General features: G+C 34.1%; 2 protein-coding genes across 5 annotated transcripts in view; both read left to right on the forward strand.

Annotated features, from left to right (window-relative positions):
- Nucleotides 1-848: 848 nt before the first annotated feature.
- On the forward strand, nucleotides 849-12,569 carry cops3 (COP9 signalosome subunit 3). The gene is made up of 12 exons (XM_039674332.2): nucleotides 849-1,007; nucleotides 2,150-2,279; nucleotides 2,360-2,472; nucleotides 2,555-2,604; nucleotides 2,994-3,086; nucleotides 5,848-6,027; nucleotides 7,475-7,615; nucleotides 7,831-8,004; nucleotides 8,082-8,168; nucleotides 9,835-9,948; nucleotides 10,630-10,710; nucleotides 12,248-12,569. The coding sequence occupies exons 1-12, from the start codon at nucleotides 953-955 to the stop codon at nucleotides 12,299-12,301; spliced, it is 1,272 nt and encodes a 423-aa protein (XP_039530266.1). The 5' UTR covers nucleotides 849-952; the 3' UTR covers nucleotides 12,302-12,569.
- Nucleotides 12,570-14,680: 2,111 nt separating this feature from the next.
- The window catches only part of usp22 (ubiquitin specific peptidase 22), a 50,836-nt gene continuing 44,293 nt past the window's right edge, over nucleotides 14,681-21,223 (forward strand). For 2 of the 4 annotated variants that reach the window (XM_039674327.2, XM_039674328.2), the window contains exon 1: nucleotides 14,681-15,091. In XM_039674327.2, the coding sequence (XP_039530261.1) occupies nucleotides 14,972-15,091 (120 nt within the window). In that variant the 5' untranslated portion in view covers nucleotides 14,681-14,971. The remainder of the gene's footprint in view (nucleotides 15,092-21,223) is intronic. The other 2 variants (XM_039674329.2, XM_039674330.2) reach the window with 1 other exon arrangement.

Below are 21,223 nucleotides of genomic sequence, written 5' to 3' on the forward strand. Positions count from 1 at the left end.
TTATTCAGTAATGTTCAGCAAGAGAAGAACAACTTCACAGTTCTGGGAACTAACAATCAAGTCGCGTGTTAAGCACTGAAACTGCTTACATATTTGTATATTTTGAAATAAACTTTTTTTTGGCTCAAATCATATTTGTTTTTAATATAGTGATTCTCCTCATATCAAGTTGGTTTGATTATTCTATAACAAATACTTAAAAATCGCTATGGGAAAAATACTGGCAGACAGAACTTGTGCACTCTTTTAAAACAAATTAAAAATGATACCACATTTGCATATGACCCTAAATATGTACTACAACAATTAATATATTTTAAATTATGTCACATATCCAACGCTATATTACCAAATTAAACTCTTCTCAGTAAGCTCACAAGCAAAGCAAATCATTATTTTCTTAACTATTTCTTTAAAAATGTTCTCTAAAATAATGGAAAATATAAAGATCAGCACTTTAACCTATAATACATTTCATTTTAAAATAGATCTTAATCTAAACTATTCACCCCGACAGTTAGTTAAGTCTTAATTCAACTATCAATCCTGCCTTCTTTTGCTCGCAAAGTGAGAAAATGACCATCTCTCCATTCAGAGAGTCTTTGTTGTTTTGTACCGGAAGTAATAATGACATTTTCCTTTCATTCCTTAAAGATACATGTCCATTTTCAAAGGCTAAATCCTGTGATTTTTTTTTTTTTTTTTTTTTTTTTGTAAATTAAACATGTAGTTCTAAATAAATAATAGGTACTGTTTGTGAAGTGACCTCAAAAAGGATCTCTTCTACGGAGTTTGCTTTCCAGTGAGAGTGAAATCTCGTTGAATCGGAGCTGTCACTCAAACCTCGCGATATTTGTTGTTTACTGTTGGCGGCGGAGGGCCCGTCCCTTCTGTACTGGAAAGCTGCTTCTGACATTTGAATGCAAAACATCCTCTCAAAAGCGCAAAAACGATGGCTTCAGCTCTGGAGCAGTTCGTGAATAATGTGCGGCAACTTTCCGCTCAAGGTACGGACATTTACACCGCTCGTGAACACTCAGAGTAACGAATCCATGGGCTAACTAGCTCAATGCTAAAACTAGTTAGCATGATAGCATGTTAGCTGTTTATACTGCAGGCAGTAACACATGGTATTTGTTTATCTTACTCTGTTCGTTCTTCTACTAATAAAAAAAAACTTAAAACTGCCGAATATTTCCACTTCGTAACCGCTAAGCTTTTATATTAGTGAAATTACTGGATGTGTCGATGTTAGCGGAGTCATTTATAAAATATGTCATAAAATACCTTTATAAGAATTACAGTAAACCTGTAATAACTTCTCGTCCGTGTCTTACTATTAGTTGCATTGACATCATGGATTAAAAAAAAAATTAACATCGTTTGTTATTTCTGTAAAGAGGAGTGATATGTTCAATAGTAACGTTACTTAGGTCATTATATATATATATATATATATATATATATATATATATATATATATGAAGAGTTCAGATGCAAAAGCCTCTAAATGCCATTTGAAATTTTCTTCTTTAATGAGGATTTTTATCAAACTTGTGTATTTAAGTTCAGTAATTTCACTTAAATAACAATTAATAGGTAATTATCATTGCCATTTAAGTGAAATCACTGAACTTAAATATACAAGCTTGATAAAAATGATCATTCTAGAAGAAAATTTCAAATGGCACTTAGAGGCTTTTGCATCTGAACTCTTCATATAAATATATATATATATATATATATATATATATTTTTAAGATTGTTACATTATCCGAGACTACGGCCATCTTTATGGAATGTGATACTGGTTAATTGGAGATGGATAATATAATTAAAATTCATATACGCACAGCAAAATACATGTCAACTGTACCAAATGGCAGACTGTTTTCCACTGATTTAAATATAATATAAAAACAAGTTTAAAGTGATAACATCCGTCACTGAAAAAGATAATTGATGTGTTGGATGTATTAAGAATCAAATATAATAGATTTGATGTTTCTCATCAATGTTTCTCGACGTAACTGTTCATCATATAACAAACAAAAAATTAGACCTTGATCGCATGTGCATTTACTTTAGAATAACATCACTAATATAAAATCATGTTTTCATGCATAATAATGCTTCTTATGCTTCTCAGGTCAGATGACTCAACTATGTGAGCTGATCAATAAAAGCGGGGAGCTTCTGGCCAAGAACCTCTCCCATCTGGACACTGTTCTCGGGGCGCTGGACATCCAAGAGCACTCGCTCGGTGTCCTGGCTGTTCTGTAAGTCCGTGACTGGTTGAGTCCCATAAGCACCGAGAGTTCATGATGTGTGTCCATCTGAAAGAGTTACTGTTTTACAGGTTTGTGAAGTTTTCCATGCCAAACATCCCTGATTTCGAGACCTTGTTTTCCCAAGTCCAACTCTTCATCAGCACCTGCAACGGAGAGCACATCCGATACGCCACAGACACGTGTACGGAAACACTTCTTTTTTTCATCACACTGTTACATTTGTATTCCTCCTCTTTTAAAGTTTGTTTATCCTCCTTTTTCAGTTGCTGGTCTGTGCCATCAGTTGACAAATGCCCTTGTAGAAAGAAAACAGGCAAGTGTCTTTCAGTCATTGTAGAGTTTTTATCGATTATACTTATTCTTATGTGCAAAATTTCATTTATTCCAGTAATTCAAGGTCAAACTATAGACTCATTACATGCAAAGTGAAATATTTCAAGCCTTTATTTGTTATAATTTTGATAATTATCGTTTACAGCTTATAAAAAAGGAATTTGGGGTTTTCATAAGCTGTAGATTCATTAAAATTATAACAAATAAAGGCTTGAAATATTTCTCTTTGCATGTAATGAGTCTATATAATATATTAGTTTCATCTTTTAAGTTGAATTACTGGAATAAATGAACTTTTGGATGATGATACTCTAATTTTTCCAGTTTCACCTGCACAAGCGTGATGTTAAGTTGTCTTGTTCTTCACAGCCCTTGCGTGGAATAAGTATACTTAAACAGGCCATAGACAAGATGCAGATGAACACAAATCAGCTTACTTCAGTGCACGCAGACCTGTGTCAGGTGAGTCGGAGAACATTAGTGTGTTAGTACAGTTTTATTTACTTGTTATAGATCATTAAAGATGTATTTGTGTAGTAAGCAAAGTAAGAGCAACAGTTAATGCTGTAAATACAGGGATGTTTTGGTGATTTTTTTATTTTTTTTTGTAGTAGAAAAACTCTGTAGAACTAAATATTATGTCTGACAACAAATATGAACAGTTAAATCCCTACAAAGCTGTCAGTTTCAGTAAATGAAAGAACGTTCTGGCAAGAAACTCAGGCGACTTAAGCCAAAATGTTTATTTATTAGTCAAGTTAAAGAAAAATTAGACTTTTTTTGAGTTTGAATTGTTTAAAGTGCCCCTGTATTTAATCATTTTATCCCTTAAAACTCATCTTTGATCACCAAAATTACACGTATAAGTGTTTTTTCAGGCCTTAAAATAGTTTGAATGTAACTCGACACCCTTGCCTCATTAAGTATTCGCGGTTCTATGAATATGCAAATACAATCTACAGATCACTCATGATTGATAGTGTTTCACAGACAGCTTTTAAATTAAAAACAGGAGGAGTAGGCCTTAATCTGGAACGATTAATGAAACATGGCTTTCTGAAACACAGATTAAGATTATGAAGTCCTTAACTAAAATACATTTAAAACCAACTGTGCTAATCTTACTTGGCATGAGCAAGTTTGCCTAATATACACCATGAAATGAACCATGACAAGCTTAAAATGCTATGGAAACAAGAAGGAAAAAACTTTACTTAGCAAAGAAAAGGAATGCCTGGATGTCTATTTGTAATTAATTTAATGCAAATGAACCCATCTAGAGCAATACAACAACTTCAGGTGAGATTGAATCATAAGCTTTATTATTACCTTACTGTTTTGTGTACATTATAGTCGTAATTCAATACCAGTCTTGTGGAAGAAAATACAAGTACACCTAAAAAAACATGATTTCCTGGAGGAAATTGAGGCTCGAACCTGCCAGGAGGCTTCAGATTAATGTTCTTAATTAAGAAGACGTGTGTTTATGTGTATATATATGTGTGTGTGTATATATATATATATATATATATATATATATATATGTTGATCTTCACTGACATAGTCAACAAGTAATCCATGTGTCATCTTTGAAACAACATAAATCTGAAGTTAAACCTCCCTCGTGTCAGGTTTAGTCCTGAAATAGCTCTAGTCTTCCTCCAGGAAATCATCTTATTAATATGTGGACTAGACTTAAATTTAGGACCATGACGGAGAAAGCAGATTTCTGTTTTAAAAGCCCATTTTAGGCTTAATGTCTGTCCAGCAAACCGCTCATTTGAGTAATCTTTTATATAGATACAAATGCTGCCTAATTAAAAGCTGAATATTAGTACGATGAAAGTACAACATCTTAAAGAATAAATATTATTCAAACATTAATTTCAAAAATAAAAAGAAAGAAGCTTTGAGAGGATTAACAGTGTTTCCCCTATCATTGTTTTAAATGCTGACGAAATCCAGTCATAAAAAAGGAATTTATTGTATATTTTTGAGGAATAAAATAGAAAGCGGTTCATTACACTTGAAATCAAATCGCGATGTAGACTATGGTGTGTGAATATTAAAACACAAAGACTATTTAAATACGAATCCTGGTTGCTTTTATTCCATGTGAATGTTTTATTTATTACACACACACACACAGAAGCATGTGTAACGCTGTTTTTTGCCTATATGAAGACAGAAATGCATGAACTTCCTTCTCCAGGCTCTAGATCCACTCTGAAAGGCTATTTGTGATCATTTAACCGCTTCATTTGAGAAACTATCATCATGACGAACACACAGAAACTCAAAAGGTCTTCACGGCAACCCGTCAAAATAAAAGTTCGGTTTAACTTGACAGAAATATATTAGAAATATATTACTGTTGTACAGTAGAATTTAGATATGTCCTAATGTAAAAATACACTAATCCAATTAAATTATGAATTTTTAAAACAAAACTGAATTTGAGGAATTTTAACAGTAAAGCTCATCGTGCAACACGTTAATTTACAAAAAAGTTTATGATAAATGATAAAATGTGTGTTTTATGGCTTCATTTTATTACCAGCAAAAACACAACACAGAATTAGTGTAGTTTTTTTTTCATATATATATATATATATATATATATATTAGGGCTGTGCAAAAGTTAATTGCGATTAATCGCATCCAAAATAAAAGTCTGTTTTACATAATATATTTGAGTGTGCTGTATATAATTATTTTGTATATATAAATACCTATGCATGCATGTATATATTTAAGAATTATTTGCGCTTAAATTCTGTATATATATATATATAAATACATAATCTATATTATATAAATATAAATATTTTATATAGGAATAACACATTTTCTTAAACATATACATGCATGTGTGTGTATTTATATATACAAAATAATTATATACAGCACACACAAATATACTATGCAAACACAGACTTTTATTTTGGATGCGATTAATCGCAATTAACTTTTGCACAGCCCTAATATATATATATATATATATATATATATATATATATATTTTTTTTTTTTCTTAAATGTTCATAATACATGATTTCAATTAATTAGACATGCTTTTTGATTGCTAAAAAAAATTACATGCCCGCTCCGCAACACTAGCAGGTTCAGGTTTTTTATCAGGTTTCAGGTTTATCTATCAGGTTTTCTTTTTCTGATGTCTATTGTGCGCCTGATAGCTAATAACGCAGCCCTGTGTTTACAGTTGTGCCTGTTAGCCAAGTGCTTCAAGCCTGCAGTGCCGTTCCTGGAGCTGGACATGATGGACATCTGCAAGGAGAACGGAGCGTACGACGCTAAGCCCTTTCTGTGTTATTACTACTATGGAGGCATGATCTACACGGGTCTGAAGAACTTTGAACGGGCGCTGTATTTTTTCGAACAGGTATTCATTTTTTTTTTTTGCATGCATTTTGTGGAAGGACATCGTTATGGTTGTGCTTCGGCACTGTAATGAAAGGATCTGCACAACAGATAATGCTTTACAGTGAACTCTATAGAGCCATAGCAACTCTTCTCTATTTATTTTTATATGACGAGACACTCGTGGGGATTTTTTTTTTACCTAAATACTAAGATTAGTATTAGACGCCACATTGATTAGTATCTGTATTAGACGCCTCATGCAGACTTGAGTGATGGGCCTAGCGAATCACAACTGATTCACTGAGATGAATCACTGAGAGATCTTGCAGTTGTTTTAACAGAAAGTTAATGACCGAATAAAAAGCACATCAAAATCAGTGTGAAATTCACAATTAATATATATGGTATTATAAATATATTTTAACCCTTGTGCATCAGTTAAAAAAAGTTACACATAGGTAAAAAGACTAAAAAAATGTCAAAAAACTGTCATAAAAATGTGACTTAAGTTTGGTATCATTTTAAAGAAGACCCTTTGCAGATTATTGCTGAAGTAAAAAAATAATAATAAGTAAATCCAAAAAAAAGTTATATAGGTATAAGTTTATTACAATTATTTATAAAATAATATTTTATATAAAATATATATTTTTTAAATCAGGTTGAACTCAAAACTACAATTAAATCTAAATAGGTTGTGTTCCAAATTTGAGGATGATATCTCAAAAAATGAGCTTTCGGTAAGTTTGTTTGGGCGTAGTAACATATTTTCCCCATTGGGTGCCAGCAAAACCCCACTGGAGCTCACAGTGATTGGATTTGAATTTGCAGTTTTTCTCTCTCAGTCTTACAAACACACACATATTTTTTTTATAACACACATACTAACCACACTCTGACATCCATACCAACACACCCACACAAATATCGTTGCATAATTTATCCAGTTGGCTCTATAATATGCCGAAGCAGAAAACAGGAATAAAGCGATATTTGTTTTATAGGCCAAACTTAAAAAAAAATGACACCATCTGATAAAAAATAGTAAAAAATAAAATTTTGAAGCCTTGCCATCAGAATGAAAGCCTCTTAACAAATATTGCATAATTTTATAGTTAACTGAACCGGGGGATTAAAAATTGCATTTTTAATGGGTTTCAATGGAGACATTTTTGTCCAAAAGGTGCTGAGAGGGAGTATTTTTTTGTACCTAATGCAAAAAAATATATTTTTTAAGAAAATGACGGTGAAATAGTAAAATTCCAATAAAAATACACACCTGTGCCAAGTTTTTTGCAGTTAGCTTTAACACAGGCAAAGTGATCAAAAAAACAAAACTGAAAAGGACAAAAATGTCCAAGGATGCACAAGGGTTAAATTTGCATCCTAATGTCTAATAATTCCCCAGTAAATAAGTGTCTATCCTACTCTTCCAGCCTTTAGTGAGTCTTTCTGTCTCTCTTCAGGCAATAACCACTCCTGCGATGGCTGTCAGTCACATCATGTTAGAGGCGTACAAGAAGTACATCCTCGTGTCCCTCATCCTTCACGGCAAAGTCCAGCAGCTTCCCAAATACACGTCACAGATCGTGGGCCGGTTCATCAAGGTGAGCCTCTCTCCCTCCACATCAGGGCGGCGCGATATATATTTGTATCTTTTCTGCGCGTCTTTAACGCTCCCATCAACGTTCGGATTAACTGTCTGTGGTGAGCCACACTACACCGCAATGCATTCTGGGTAAAATAAGACGCTTTTCAAAAAAAAAACCAAGTCGGCTCCATAATCGAATCATCTTTGTGTGTGTGTTTTTGTGACGTAAAGCCCCTCAGTAATGCTTACCACGAGCTGGCTCAGGTGTACGCCACCAATAACCCGGCAGAGCTGCGTCTCCAGGTCAGCAAACACAGCGAGACGTTTGCACGAGACAACAACACCGGCCTGGTCAAACAGTGCCTGTCCTCACTCTACAAGAAGAACATCCAGAGGCTAACCAAGGTCTGACGTTACTGTAATCAGATATTCTGCCTCTGCTGATGAACGGAAATGCTAATCTCTGTTCTTTTGATTGATAGACGTTCTTGACGTTATCCTTACAAGACATGGCGAGCCGAGTTCAGCTCTCCGGCCCTCAAGAAGCCGAGAAATACGTCCTGCATATGGTAGGACATCAGATCCTCGCGTCACGTGCTTATTTTGTGATGTTCGCCATTCGAAATGAATGGGAAATTCTATAAAATATTATTATTAATCAGCCACAGTGGTTACTCAGTATAGTGTAAATATACATCCAAATGAAAAGCATAATAAAAGTAATTCAGAAGTAATTCTGTGACTTTACTTGGGAATGTGAAGTAAAAAATGAATTGGTATTTTTTTATTTCACAATTCTGACTTTATTTATTAGGAAAATTAGACATGAACTAGTGTAAATGTAATTTTTATCATAGTTTTATTAATATTTTGAATTGGCTTTTTAAAATATTTTCGTGTTCATGTTAATCTTAGTAAAGTTTTTAATTTCATTATGCGCTTTTATTGTTTATTTTTTAAATATTGCTATTAAGGTTAAATTTATTCTTTATTTTAATGTATTTCGTAATTTTTCGTTTTTATTTATTTTCAGTTACTTTCTAATTTTCTCAACTTTTATTCTATTTCGGCTTTATTTAAATCAACAGAAATGTTGTAATAGTTTTAGTATAAGTTAACGATAATAACCCTGAAGTAAACGTACAGGTGCGAGAAGAAAAAAAGCCAGAATTGTAGTCTATAAAATGAATTGGTACTTTTTATTTCACAATTCTGAATTTATTTATAGGAAAATTAGACCTGAACTAGTGTAAATTTAATTTTTATCGTAGTTTTATTAATATTTTGAATTGGCTTTTTAAAATATTTTTGTGTTCATGTTAATCTTAGTAAAGTTTTTAATTTCATTATGTGCTTTTATTGTTTAAATATTGCTATTAAGGTTAAATTTATTCTTTATTTAGTGTATTTCGTTTTTATTTATTTTCACTTACTTTCTAATTTTCTGTTAGTTTCTCAACTTTTATTCTATTTCTGCTTTATTTAAATCAACAGAAATGTTGTAATAGTTTTAGTATAAGTTAACGATAATAACCCTGAAGTAAACGTACAGTTGCGAGAAGAAAAAAAAGCCAGAATTTTGGTCTATAAAATGAATTGGTACTTTTTATTTCACAATTCTGACTTTATTTATAGGAAAATTAGACATGAACTAGTGTAAATGTAATTCTTATCATAGTTTTATTAATATTTTGAATTGGCTTTTTAAAATATTTTTGTGTTTGTTAATTTTATTTAAAAAAAAATGTATTATTATTTTTTTTTTAAATATTGCTATTAAGGTTAAATTTATTCTTTATTTTAGTGTATTTATTTATTTATTTATTTATTTATTTATTTTCAGGTAATTCTAATGATTAAACTTTCTAATTTTCTGTCTTTTATTCTATTTCGGCTTTATTTAAATCAACAGAAATGTTGTAATAGTTTTAGTAAAAGTTAACGATACTAACCCTGATATAAACATACAGTAACGAGAAGAAAAAAGTCAGAATTGAATTATTTTTTTAGAATAAAATTATTTTTTTTTAGTTCTGTGGCAGAAAAACAAGCTTCCATATATAACTGTATAATTTGAAATAATAATGAAATATATTTTTTATTTTCTGTTGAGAAATCACTTTACTGAATTCTTTTGTGACGACTACTGGAAACTTTTTATTTTGATCAATTTGTCTCACATGCTCTGCAATATTCACAGATTGTTGCTCAAATCTTTCCTTTTTGGTCTCTCAGATTGAGGATGGAGAGATTTATGCAAGTATCAACCAGAAAGACGGCATGGTCTGTTTCCATGACAACCCTGAGAAATACAACAACCCTGCAATGCTCCACAAAATCGACCAAGAGGTTAGTAATTATAAAACAGTGCTTTTCTCACTTCACTGCCGATGTAGAAGAAAACAAGAACATTACGCATAAAATACCACCAGAGAACAACATGCAGTGTATATTTATACCCTCATTATCTCTCTAATCATCTCTTTCAGGGACATTTGAGAGAAATCTGAATATTTTTATGATAAATGTAATGCATGTGAAGAAGAAATGCCAGATTCTGCACTACTAATATCATGCAGAAATTAATTTATTCCAGTAATTCAACTTAAAAGCTGAAACTAATATATTATATAGACTCATTACATGCAAAGTGAGATATTTCAAGCCTTTATTTGTTATAATTATGGCTTACAGCTTATGAAAACCCCAAATTGAAAAGGCAAAATCATTAAAATTACAACAAATAAAGGCTTGAAATATCTCACTTTGCATGTAATGAGTCTATATAATATATTAGTTTCACCTTTTGAATTACTGGAATAAATGCATGAAAAGTTTTGCACGATATTGTAATTTTTCCAGTTTCACCTGTATGTTTATGCACAACTGAGTTGTTATTCATTATATAATGTTTATTTCATGTATTTAAACACACAAGATGACCTGAAATGCATCGACTCGCATGTTATTGTAGAGTATTTGAGTCTCGACTGATGTCTCGCTGTTCATCTGTCTTTGACTCTAATCCAGATGCTGAAATGTATAGAATTGGATGAAAAACTTAAGTCCATGGATCAGGAAATCACCGTGAATCCCCAGTTCGTGCAAAAGGTACCAAAATTATGTGTGCGATCTGATGATTCGACATCGTGATCGATCTTGAAGATGTCTGACTGCACTGACTGGCCATCAGTGATGGGAATAATGGTGTTATAAATAAACAACTTTACTAGTGACTAGTATCTTTCTCAGTAACGAGTAATCGAACATTAAATTACTGTTTCCCCCATTACAGCGCCGTTACCGTTCTTTTTACTTAGTAAATCAGTCCCTCCAGAAAAACGCGATTATGCGATCGCTGAATTCAATGCAAAATCAGCCAAAGTCCGCATATTTATGCGGGGGCCGCATTTTTTCAAATACGCCTCACTTTCGCCGCATAAATTGCCGATTTCCGTGCAAAATATGCGGGGTTTGCATAATTTCATAATCCTCGCATTTTCGTTGCAAAAAAAGTCACATGTATCTTAGCAAAAAGTTGAAAAATGTTGCGTTTGCTTCACACAAGAGCAGCCATTTCCCCCTGTTTCCATGGGAACGGTATGAAGTGACGCGATTACGCGACGCCTGACAGACTCACGGAGGCGATTGATCTCACAAATCGAACTCGTATAACTGTCTGTCACACGTTCTACCGTCACATCGTTACTTAATAAACAACATAAGATAAAAGAAGTAGCATCAAACAGAAATTACCCGCAACACATGGGGCGTTCGACAGTTCAACAGGGAGCGCGCAGCTCTTAAAGGGGCCACACCTTATTTACACTCGTTACAGTCTGAAATAAAACAAGATGAGAAATTAAATATTCCCAGCACTTTCTATGATGTAGTATGCTTGCTTATCAAAGGAAGTAATAAGAAATGACTCTTACATTAGCCTAGTGAGAACAGGATGTTGGGGGAATCACTTTTTTTCTCTTTTTCATCAAACCGCAATTTTTGCAAATTACTGCAATTTCATCGCATAAAATTGCATAAATTTACGGTATGATGCTGGTAACCACAGCTGCCAGTAGTTTACCGCGTAATCAATCAATTTTTGCCCGCAACAATCACAAAAAAACTCCGCGTTTTTCTGGAAGGACTGAATACTATTATGGTAAATGTTATATATAAATCGCACATTTTTTCACAAATTTTTGGAAATTACCACCACAAAATCAGTCATTTTGATCGCAAAAATCACAAAAAAAAATTGTGAAATCCTGGAGGGACTGGTAAATGCCCCCATTATTAGCATTATACGCTAAACAGTTTTTAGAGATAAAACTCTTTACATTCGATTATCATGAAAACAAATCTCAGAGAACGGTTGACTAGGTACCGATGTTTTAGGTTCGTTGTTCGCCGGAGTTCTCCTTTAACATTGAAATCACTCACGCCTGACTCGCTATTCACGTCCGGTGTGAACGCACCATTAGACCTAAGTTAGCCAGGAGAAAGTGGTCTAATTTTTTTGGTTTAAATTAAGTCTTTATTTTTGTGAAACTCTATGAGCAAATTTTGGACTTGTCTAACACTATAGATAGACCGGTCTAAACTAGCTTTGTGATTCCAGCATTTATTTGTGTTTTCCCTCTTCCAGAGTATGGGAACGCAGGAGGACGACGTCGGCAGCAAGACGTCAAGCTACTCTTGAAGCTTTCGGGAGGATCTCTGCGTTCCCCGTGTCCCCTTCCTCATCCCAAAGCTGGAAAACCTTCATGCTCTGTTGAATATGGACTATATTGGAGGAAAACATAAATGTGTGGAATGACCCGTTTTTTTTTTTTTTTGATTCTGTCACAGTGCACCCTAAACAAGAACTCAATTTTTGTCAGTGTTTATTTATCAATGCTTGTTTGACACGCCGCTGCATCATTTAGAGTCATCTGAAATAAAGAAACTGGACTTCTTTAGTCAAAAGAGTTGATACTCGTCTTTATTGCAGCAACACGGAACGAAATAAATCTTGAGATCAACTCGAATGTCGTGCTAAAGTTTATTTATTTCAGTAATTCAACTTATTATATAGACTCATTACATGCAGAGTGAGATATTTCAAGCCTTTATTTTTTATTATTTTGATGATTATGGATTACAGCTTATGAAAACCTTTCACAATCTAATTTTGAATTTGGGGTTTAAACCATAATCATCAAAATTATAACAAATAAAGGCTTGAAATATGACGTTTTGCATGTAATGAGTCTATATAATATATTAATTTCACCTTTTAAATGAGCTTTTGCACCATATTCAAACTTTTAGAGTTTCACCTGCACAAAAAGCGGAGCTTGACCAGTGTTATCGTCTCAATGCATCTCCAGGCTCTATTTAGTGCACTGACATTTACAGGATCTTTGGACAGCTTCTGTGATGTGATGCTCTTTCACCCAAACACAGTTTCATCCGTCAGCTGATGTGATGTTTAGTTGGCCCCGGAGCCGGATGTTCACTGCGGTTCACAGTGATTCAGCAGAGACGTGGCCCGTGGCAAAGGTGTGCTTTTGTTCCTGTCCTCTAGAGGTCTCTCACGATTTGGGCTTTACCATAAATAGACTATCCATCATCACATACCTAAACTAATGCTACCTGAGCCTGACTGTTTAAGTCATGGAAGAAAATGATGGGCATTTCAAACCAGGCTTTTCATAAATAGGCGTCTAATATTGTTTAGAAGAAATGTGTGTTTTCGTACCAATTTTGATCATAAAAACATTTTCTTGCTATATTATTTACAAACAATTTATTTATGCTTTTGAGGTATGTCTTGTAATTCCGTGTCACTGCCTAAAAAGATTATAAAATTTAGGGTTGTGTACAGAATTATCAATTTTATTGCACCTCATTTCCTTGCAACATTATTTAAATGACATTTAATGATGATTTTGGGGTGTTTTGTGCCTTATGTTCAAATGCCACAATCAAATTAGATGATAAAATGTTAAATTTCAATTCATTTATTTTTAATATATTATATAAACAATCTAATGATGATTTTGGTGTGTTTATTAAGAGAGTGAGTTATCTTAAAATCGTGTCACTAACAAAATAGATCATTCAATGATGGGTTTTCTGGTTAAATTTTAACTTATAGGCTACATTTTTTCTTGTAGTATTATTCATTAATAAATTATTGATGATTTTGGCGTGTTTCTTATATTCATGTGGCACTATTCATAAAGGCTTTCTTGTTAAGTTTCAATTAATTGTTATTTTGATGATTTGGGCGTGTTTCTTGGGAGCATATCACTAGCAAAAAAATAAATTGTATTTTTTTGGAGTTGAAATTGAAGTTACATTTCAACTTACAGGCTTAATTGTTCTTGCAATATTATTCATAAACCATTAATTAATCATGTCTTATTATCTTTTATAATCCTGTGTTACTATCAAAACAGGTCATTGTTATATTTCGTTGTAATATTATTTATGAAGCATTCATTGATGATATTGGGGTGTTTCTTGATGTTACAGTATTTTTTATTCCCGTGTCGATCCCACATAAGATGCTAAATTTGAGGTTTGTCTTGTTAATTTTGACAGAAAATATGCATAATTTTCTTTAAGCCAAATTTATATTTGTATTTTATCCATGGTTTGGGTCTAAAATATGACGATTATATGCAATAAACAAAATATTAAGACCGGTTCAAATCCCTTATTTAATTAATTTATCCAACCAGTCCATGGGATCAGCAAGCAGTTCTCCGTAATGAACGAATGGGACAGAGACGCTCCACTTTCACACTCATGACAACAGTGATTTTCAATTTCACAACTTCAATGCAGGTAGGCATGTGTGTTTTGTGTCTACTTGAATGACATAACCAACAAGAACAGAAGGACCGACGCGAGGTGCTACCGCAGCCAATCGCAAGCGCTCCAAGTCTTTGAACAAAGACAAGCGGACGCGCCAGCCAATCAGATTTCAGAGTTCTGAAACGTCGGCGGGGCTTTAACGGAAACGACACGCGCGATAGCCAATCAACGCCGCGGGCTACAAGCCATCTGCCAATCAGCGTTTAGTATCGCAAGGATAGCGTCGCCCACGGTGCTCAGTTGAATTCCATTGCCGTCCATTAAAACAGCCGACTTGGAAAATACAATATCAAAGTGTGCTCAGTTTTAGCACAAGTTGCGCGCGTTATTATCGTCAGGAATGACATATTTATGCAGCGAGGGTATTGAGAAACGCTCCACGCATGTATAAGGTACGCATCTTCGACCCCGCATTGCCTGGCAAAACGGAACAATTGGTGGATAATTCTCCTCGTGACTTGATTTCATCGCTGAAATACAGAGGAACTCGAATGTGTTTTCTGTCATGAGTCCGGCCGGGTGCTCCCATGTGAACGGGTTCAAAGTGGACAACTGGAAGCAGAATCTGCGGGTCATATACCAGTGCTTTGTGTGGAGCGGCTCTGCCGAAACCAGGAAACGCAAGGTAAATAAAACCCACCAGAACCCAGTGGTGCATTGCATCGGCCCATCCTTCCCGATGCCAAGTCGCATTGCCCCCTCAAACCCAATTCGTGATTTATTTTCACCAAGAGATGTGAATCCACGTTTATCCCTATGCTGATGCATTGGCTGGCCTGCGCAGACTCCTTATGCATTGCTTTCATGGGGCTGGACGTGGGGATCAAGAGATGCTTTTCAGCTGCCAGTGTTTTTTACTTGCTTTAAGCGAGTTCAATTGTCATTTTGACCTTACAAGACCTCATTTCTTCGTTGTTTGATGCTTAACCAGGCCTTTAAAATCATTGATTGCCCAATGCACGGATAGAGGTTTCAGTTTCACAGTTATCACGGAATGTGTCCGTTGTGTCATCATTCAGGACAAACAAGTTATGTTCACTGCCTCCATTTGTAATAATTCTGTCATTATAGCAACAATTCGTGAACCTTTTTGAGACGGATCATTTCAGTGAATCGTTTTAATGCTTCGTTTAACAACCGCACTGAATCGGTTCGCTGACTTGTTTGAACCGAGAACCGTTAATTATTCAAAAATATAACTGACGTTTTAAAGAGTTGAGTCTGATTCAACTAACCGAACAGTAGCCTACAATTAATAAAAACCCTTAATAGTAAATCTACGTTATGGCTTTATAGTGCAACAGTCGTGTCAAAATCCCTTTATTTTCTCCTTAGTGGAACTGATTTTTAACAATACCTTTAAAGAATGACGTACTGTGACGTGACTACTAGGCGTTAAATGATTGTGTATGCTTTTGTAAAACCCGCGCTAGCCAACATTCTTACAGTTTAATTTGTAAATAATACATTTTCAACAGAGAATTTCTGGTGAGTAACTACATTACCCATGATTCTGCTCACACTCTCCACCAATCAGAGAATGGAAACATAAAAAATTGCAGCAGAATAACTCTTTAACCGCCTGCCCACTCCCATGATGCACTGCAAATGACATAGTCAGTCAAAAAATACTGTTTTATATCTAAGGCCTCATGGGATCGTGGTTTCTTCCCTCATTAAAGTTCACAGTCTGGTGCCTTTTCTTAATCTGTGCCCTTTTCAATTTTTTTCTTTTCTTCAAATCATATTTATAATGTTTTGATTAATCTCGTAGCTGGTTGGCTTGTTTCATGGCCTCTTTAAAATCCCTATGGGAAAACTGAACCGGTTGGGAACCATGTGAATTTTGTTATTTTGAATCACTTCGTTAAATAAGTGTTCGAAAGAACCAATTCGCAGAAATGAGTCAGACTTTTATCACTTTTTCGAAGTCTTCAAAGTGTGTGGCATCAAACGACAGTTTAATAACTAACTATCCTAACTCAAACCATCTCCCTCTGGAAAACAAAGGATTATCCTGAAATGTGCAGCATGATTCATGCAAATCAAATGTCACCCCCGATATATGCTTCTCTGCTCTGAAAGAAATGCCAGTCTCACAGGCTTGTCAGATTGATATGTCACACATGATAACACATATTGATGATAATCATTTTATGGGCGATTCTTTGGTAATGGGTTGTTTATTAATATAGGGTGAGTGCCGTCATGTTGCCTCAAGTTACATCTGGTTCACTCAAGATTGCATGACTCATCATCGTCACAATTGAGGTCAAGTCAACTGAGTTTTATGTTTTCTTAATGCATAATTTTTTTATTCTTCAGGAAATTATTCAAAGGTGATGTTTTTTTGCGTTATTAATAAAAAAACAATAATTCTTATCTATAAATCAGCCACATGATCCTTTCCATGTGTGCATTGACTTCTAAATTCAATGAGTAAATGTCACGGTTTTAATATACTGAATGCATTGAATGACAGCTTTCTGTGAGGTATTAATATTAATGCATGTAGTGGATATATTTTTAGACGTATAATCATGATTGTTCAATATGGGACTGTTTGAAAGTCTATAATCTCTAGTCTATATCTCATGGAAAACTGTGATGTTTTTTTTTATTTTTTATTACAGCACATCTGACGTATTAGACATACACCCGCTATTCTCAGCCTTATTATACAGTTTATGTAAAGGGACTGTTCACCCAAAAATGACAATTCTGTCTTCAATTGCTCACCAAAACCATAAGACTTTCGTTAAGATACAAATGAAGTTATTATTAATGAAGTCTGTGAGATTTCTGTCCCTCCATTGAAACCCAACACTTCAAAGCATTCATAAAATAAATCCATATGAACCGAGTAAGTATGGTTGAGCTTTTGTTGGGTATGCATGAAATATCGGCCACCGTATCAGTATCGGCCGATATGGTATTTTATTATGTCATCGTTATCGGCCCTATAAGAAAATTTGGCCGTTATATTAAATTCGATAAATAATGTATTATTTCCTTCGACTCAGATGCTTCAGATGCGCATTGTTCAACGTGATGGTTTTGAATTGCTTGAAATATGATTGGAATCATATTTCAAGAATCACATGCGCAGATTAAGTCTGTCATGTCGGCTAAATAAAATTACAAAGAGAACATTATAATTGTGTACTTGGGACATGGGATTTAATAGACTTTTGTTCTTGTAATCAGGCTCTCAAAAATTATATAAAAATTGGATTTAGATTTATCGGCCAATATATCGGTTATCGGCTTTCAAATGTAAAGTTATCGGTATCGACCAAAATGTTCATAACTGTGTGCTTGGGACATGGGATTTAATAGACTTTTCTTCATGTAATCAGGCTCTCAAAAATGGTAAAAAAATTTGGATTTAAAATAGATTTATCGGCCAATATATCGGTTATCGGCTTTCAAAATGTAAAGTTATCGGTATCGACCAAAATGTTCATAATTGTGTGCTTGGGACATGGGATTTAATAGACTTTTGTTCTTGTAATCAGGCTCTCAAAAATTATACAAAAATTTGGATTTAGATTTATCGGCCAATATATCGGTTATCGGCTTTTAAATGTAAAGTTATCGGTTTCGACCAAAAATGTTCATAATTGTGTGCTTGGGACATGATTTAATAGACTTTTGTTCTTGTAATCAGGCTCTCAAAAATGATAAAAAAATTTGGATTTAGATTTATCGGCCAATATATCGGTTATCGGCTTTCAAATGTAAAGTTATTGGTATCAACCAAAATGTTCACAATTGTGTGCTTGGGAGATGGGATTTAATAGACTTTTGTTCTTGTAATCAGGCTCTCAAAAATAATATAAAAAATTTGGATTTAGATTTATTGGGCAATATATTGGTTATCGGCTTTCAAATGTAAAGTTATCGGTATCGCCAAAAATGTTCATAATTGTGTGCTTGGGACATGATTTAATAGACTTTTGTTCTTGTAATCAGGCTCTCAAAAATTATATAAAAATTTAGATTTATCGGCCAATATATCGGTTATCGGCTTTCAAATGTAAACTTATCGGTATCGACCAAAATGTTCATAATTGTGTGCTTGGGACATGGGATTTAATAGACCTTTGTTTTTGTAATCAGGCTCTCAAAAATTATATAAAAATTGGATTTAGATTTATCAGCCAATATATCGGTTATCGGCTTTCAAATGTAAAGTTATTGGTATCAACCAAAATGTTCATAATTGTGTTTTTGGGACATGGGATTTAATAGACCTTTGTTTTTGTAATCAGGCTCTCAAAAATTATACAAAAAATTTGGATTTAGATTTATCGGCCAATATATCGGTTATCGGCTTTCAAATGTAAAGTTATCGGTATCGACCAAAATGTTCATAATTGTGTTTTTGGGACATGGGATTTAATAGACCTTTGTTTTTGTAATCAGGCTCTCAAAAATTATATAAAAATTGGATTTAGATTTATCAGCCAATATATCGGTTATCGGCTTTCAAATGTAAAGTTATTGGTATCAACCAAAATGTTCATAATTGTGTGTTTGGGACATGGAATTTAATAGACTTTTCTTCATGTAATCAGGCTCTCAAATTATATAAAAATTTGGATTTAAAATAGATTTATCAGCCAATATATCGGTTATCGGCTTTCAAATGTAAAGTTATCGGTATCAACCAAAATGTTCATAATTGTGTTCTTGGGACATGGGATTTAGTAGACTTTTGTTCTTGTAATCAGGCTCTCAAAAATTATATAAAAATTTGGATTTGGATTTATCGGCCAATATATCGGTTATCGGCTTTCAAATGTAAAGTTATCGGTATCGACCAAAATGTTAATATCATGACTGCCTGACTAGCTTCCGGTTTCTATATTCGAGTGTTCGTGTACGTTCGCGGATCAATGTTTATATGTGAATAAAAGCCTAAATTAAAAGTGGCTCTTTAGAAGACGCACTTGGTTAATTTTGCGATCAGAAATCTCTCAGATTTCAATAAAAATATCAGCAACACTTTACAATAAGGTTCATTAGTTAAGAATGACCAATACTTCAGCTTTTAGCCCAAAAATCTTAGTTAATATTAATTTCAACATTTACTAATACATTATTAAATCAAAGGTTGTATTTGTTAACATTAGTAAATGCACTGTGAACTAAAAGGAACAAACAAGCTGTATTTTTATTAACTAACATTAATAAATGCAGTAACAAATGTAGTGCTTATTGTCAGTTATTACAATAACTAAAGAACCTTCTTGTATAGTGTACCAAATATCTTATTTCTGAAGATGAAAGAAAGTCTTATGGGTTTGCAACGACTCAAGAGTGAGTATTTGATGACAGGATTTTCATTTTTAGGTGAAGTAGCCCAACCCTTTAATGCAGCGTTTAGACATGGGCGAATGCTGGATTTACCCATCTTAGGTCACAGTTGACAGATTAATCACAAGTTGTCAGAAACCAGATGGCATCAGGTGAGAAAGAGACCAGCTCGCCTCTCATCTGTCAGGCTGTACCCGTGAAGGAACAGCAGGAATATAAAGCCCTCCTGCAGAACAACACACACACTGTGTGACGAAGGCCTTTAGTGGATGTGTTTTACACCAGTGCAGAGCTTCAGATGGCACACCCGTCCGTCCGATGCTCACAATAGGCCTGGGGTTTTGATTGACAAGTGATTAATTTCGATTTGCCCACAATAGTTCACACCAAGGACGATAACTATTAAGATAATGAAGATATAATATAACTATATAAAGATTTAGTTCTAAAAATCATTCTCAATACGAAAGCAGCGTTCACATCACAGATATAACCAGGGTTTGAAATTAACTTTTTCACTCACCCAACAATTTAAGTTACAGGCCATTCAAAACTTCTACTAGCTGAAAAAAAGAAGAAATGAACCAGATTATGCATACGGCATTTTTTTTTTTATAATAGTAAAGTTATAATGAATCCTAAAACAAACTTTGCTTTCCTGATTTTGTTCAAAAGGACGAAATTTATGATTATTAAATTTAGGTTCAAATTTATTTTTAATCATGAAAATGTTAATTAGTAAATCACATCTCATTATATTACTTCGGCTAACGCCTTCAGTTTGCAAGCGAACAGCTTAGCCTACTAGCATAGCATAGTGTTAATTTGTTTTTGTTTTTAAGGCTTTTTTAAAAGATGTCACGATAACGCGGGCAATATGATCCTGCTTGACGTCGACCTACTATTGTGACCGTTAACAACGCAAAATGTGATTGGTTGCTACACTTTTTAGTCTAGCGGTCTCGCCCTGTTTCATTCTTATGAAAAATATGCTGCAAAACACAGACTGTCCTTGACCGCTAGAGGACTCAGATTACCCGTGCGGTCTCGCTCAGGTGTGTAGACGCCACAAAACACTACAGCTAATAATGCAGTGTTTAAAGTCGGCACAATTGAGGAGTGATTGTTGTGTAGCGAGTCGGATTTCATGGAGTATTATGGACGCTTTCCCTCCCATGCCCTGAATCAGTAGATTCAAAGATAAGTTTGCAATTGAGTTTTTTTGTTTTCTCACCATGTGACCTGTAAATACGAGACCTGTTGTATTACGCGACGAGCGCAAGAGACGCCTCGCTTGGGTTTTGTTATATCCATGCGGTGATCATAATGATCCCTGCTGATCTGGCTTTATGTATTTCATGTAAACAACAGTGTTTGGTTTGCTCAAACAGCCAGTGAACAGAGCATGCATTACATATGCAGAGACACGTGCAGG

Source organism: Pimephales promelas, chromosome 17 (assembly GCF_988280905.1).
Source record: "Pimephales promelas chromosome 17, fPimPro1.hap1.1, whole genome shotgun sequence".
Classification (NCBI taxonomy): domain Eukaryota; kingdom Metazoa; phylum Chordata; class Actinopteri; order Cypriniformes; family Leuciscidae; genus Pimephales; species Pimephales promelas.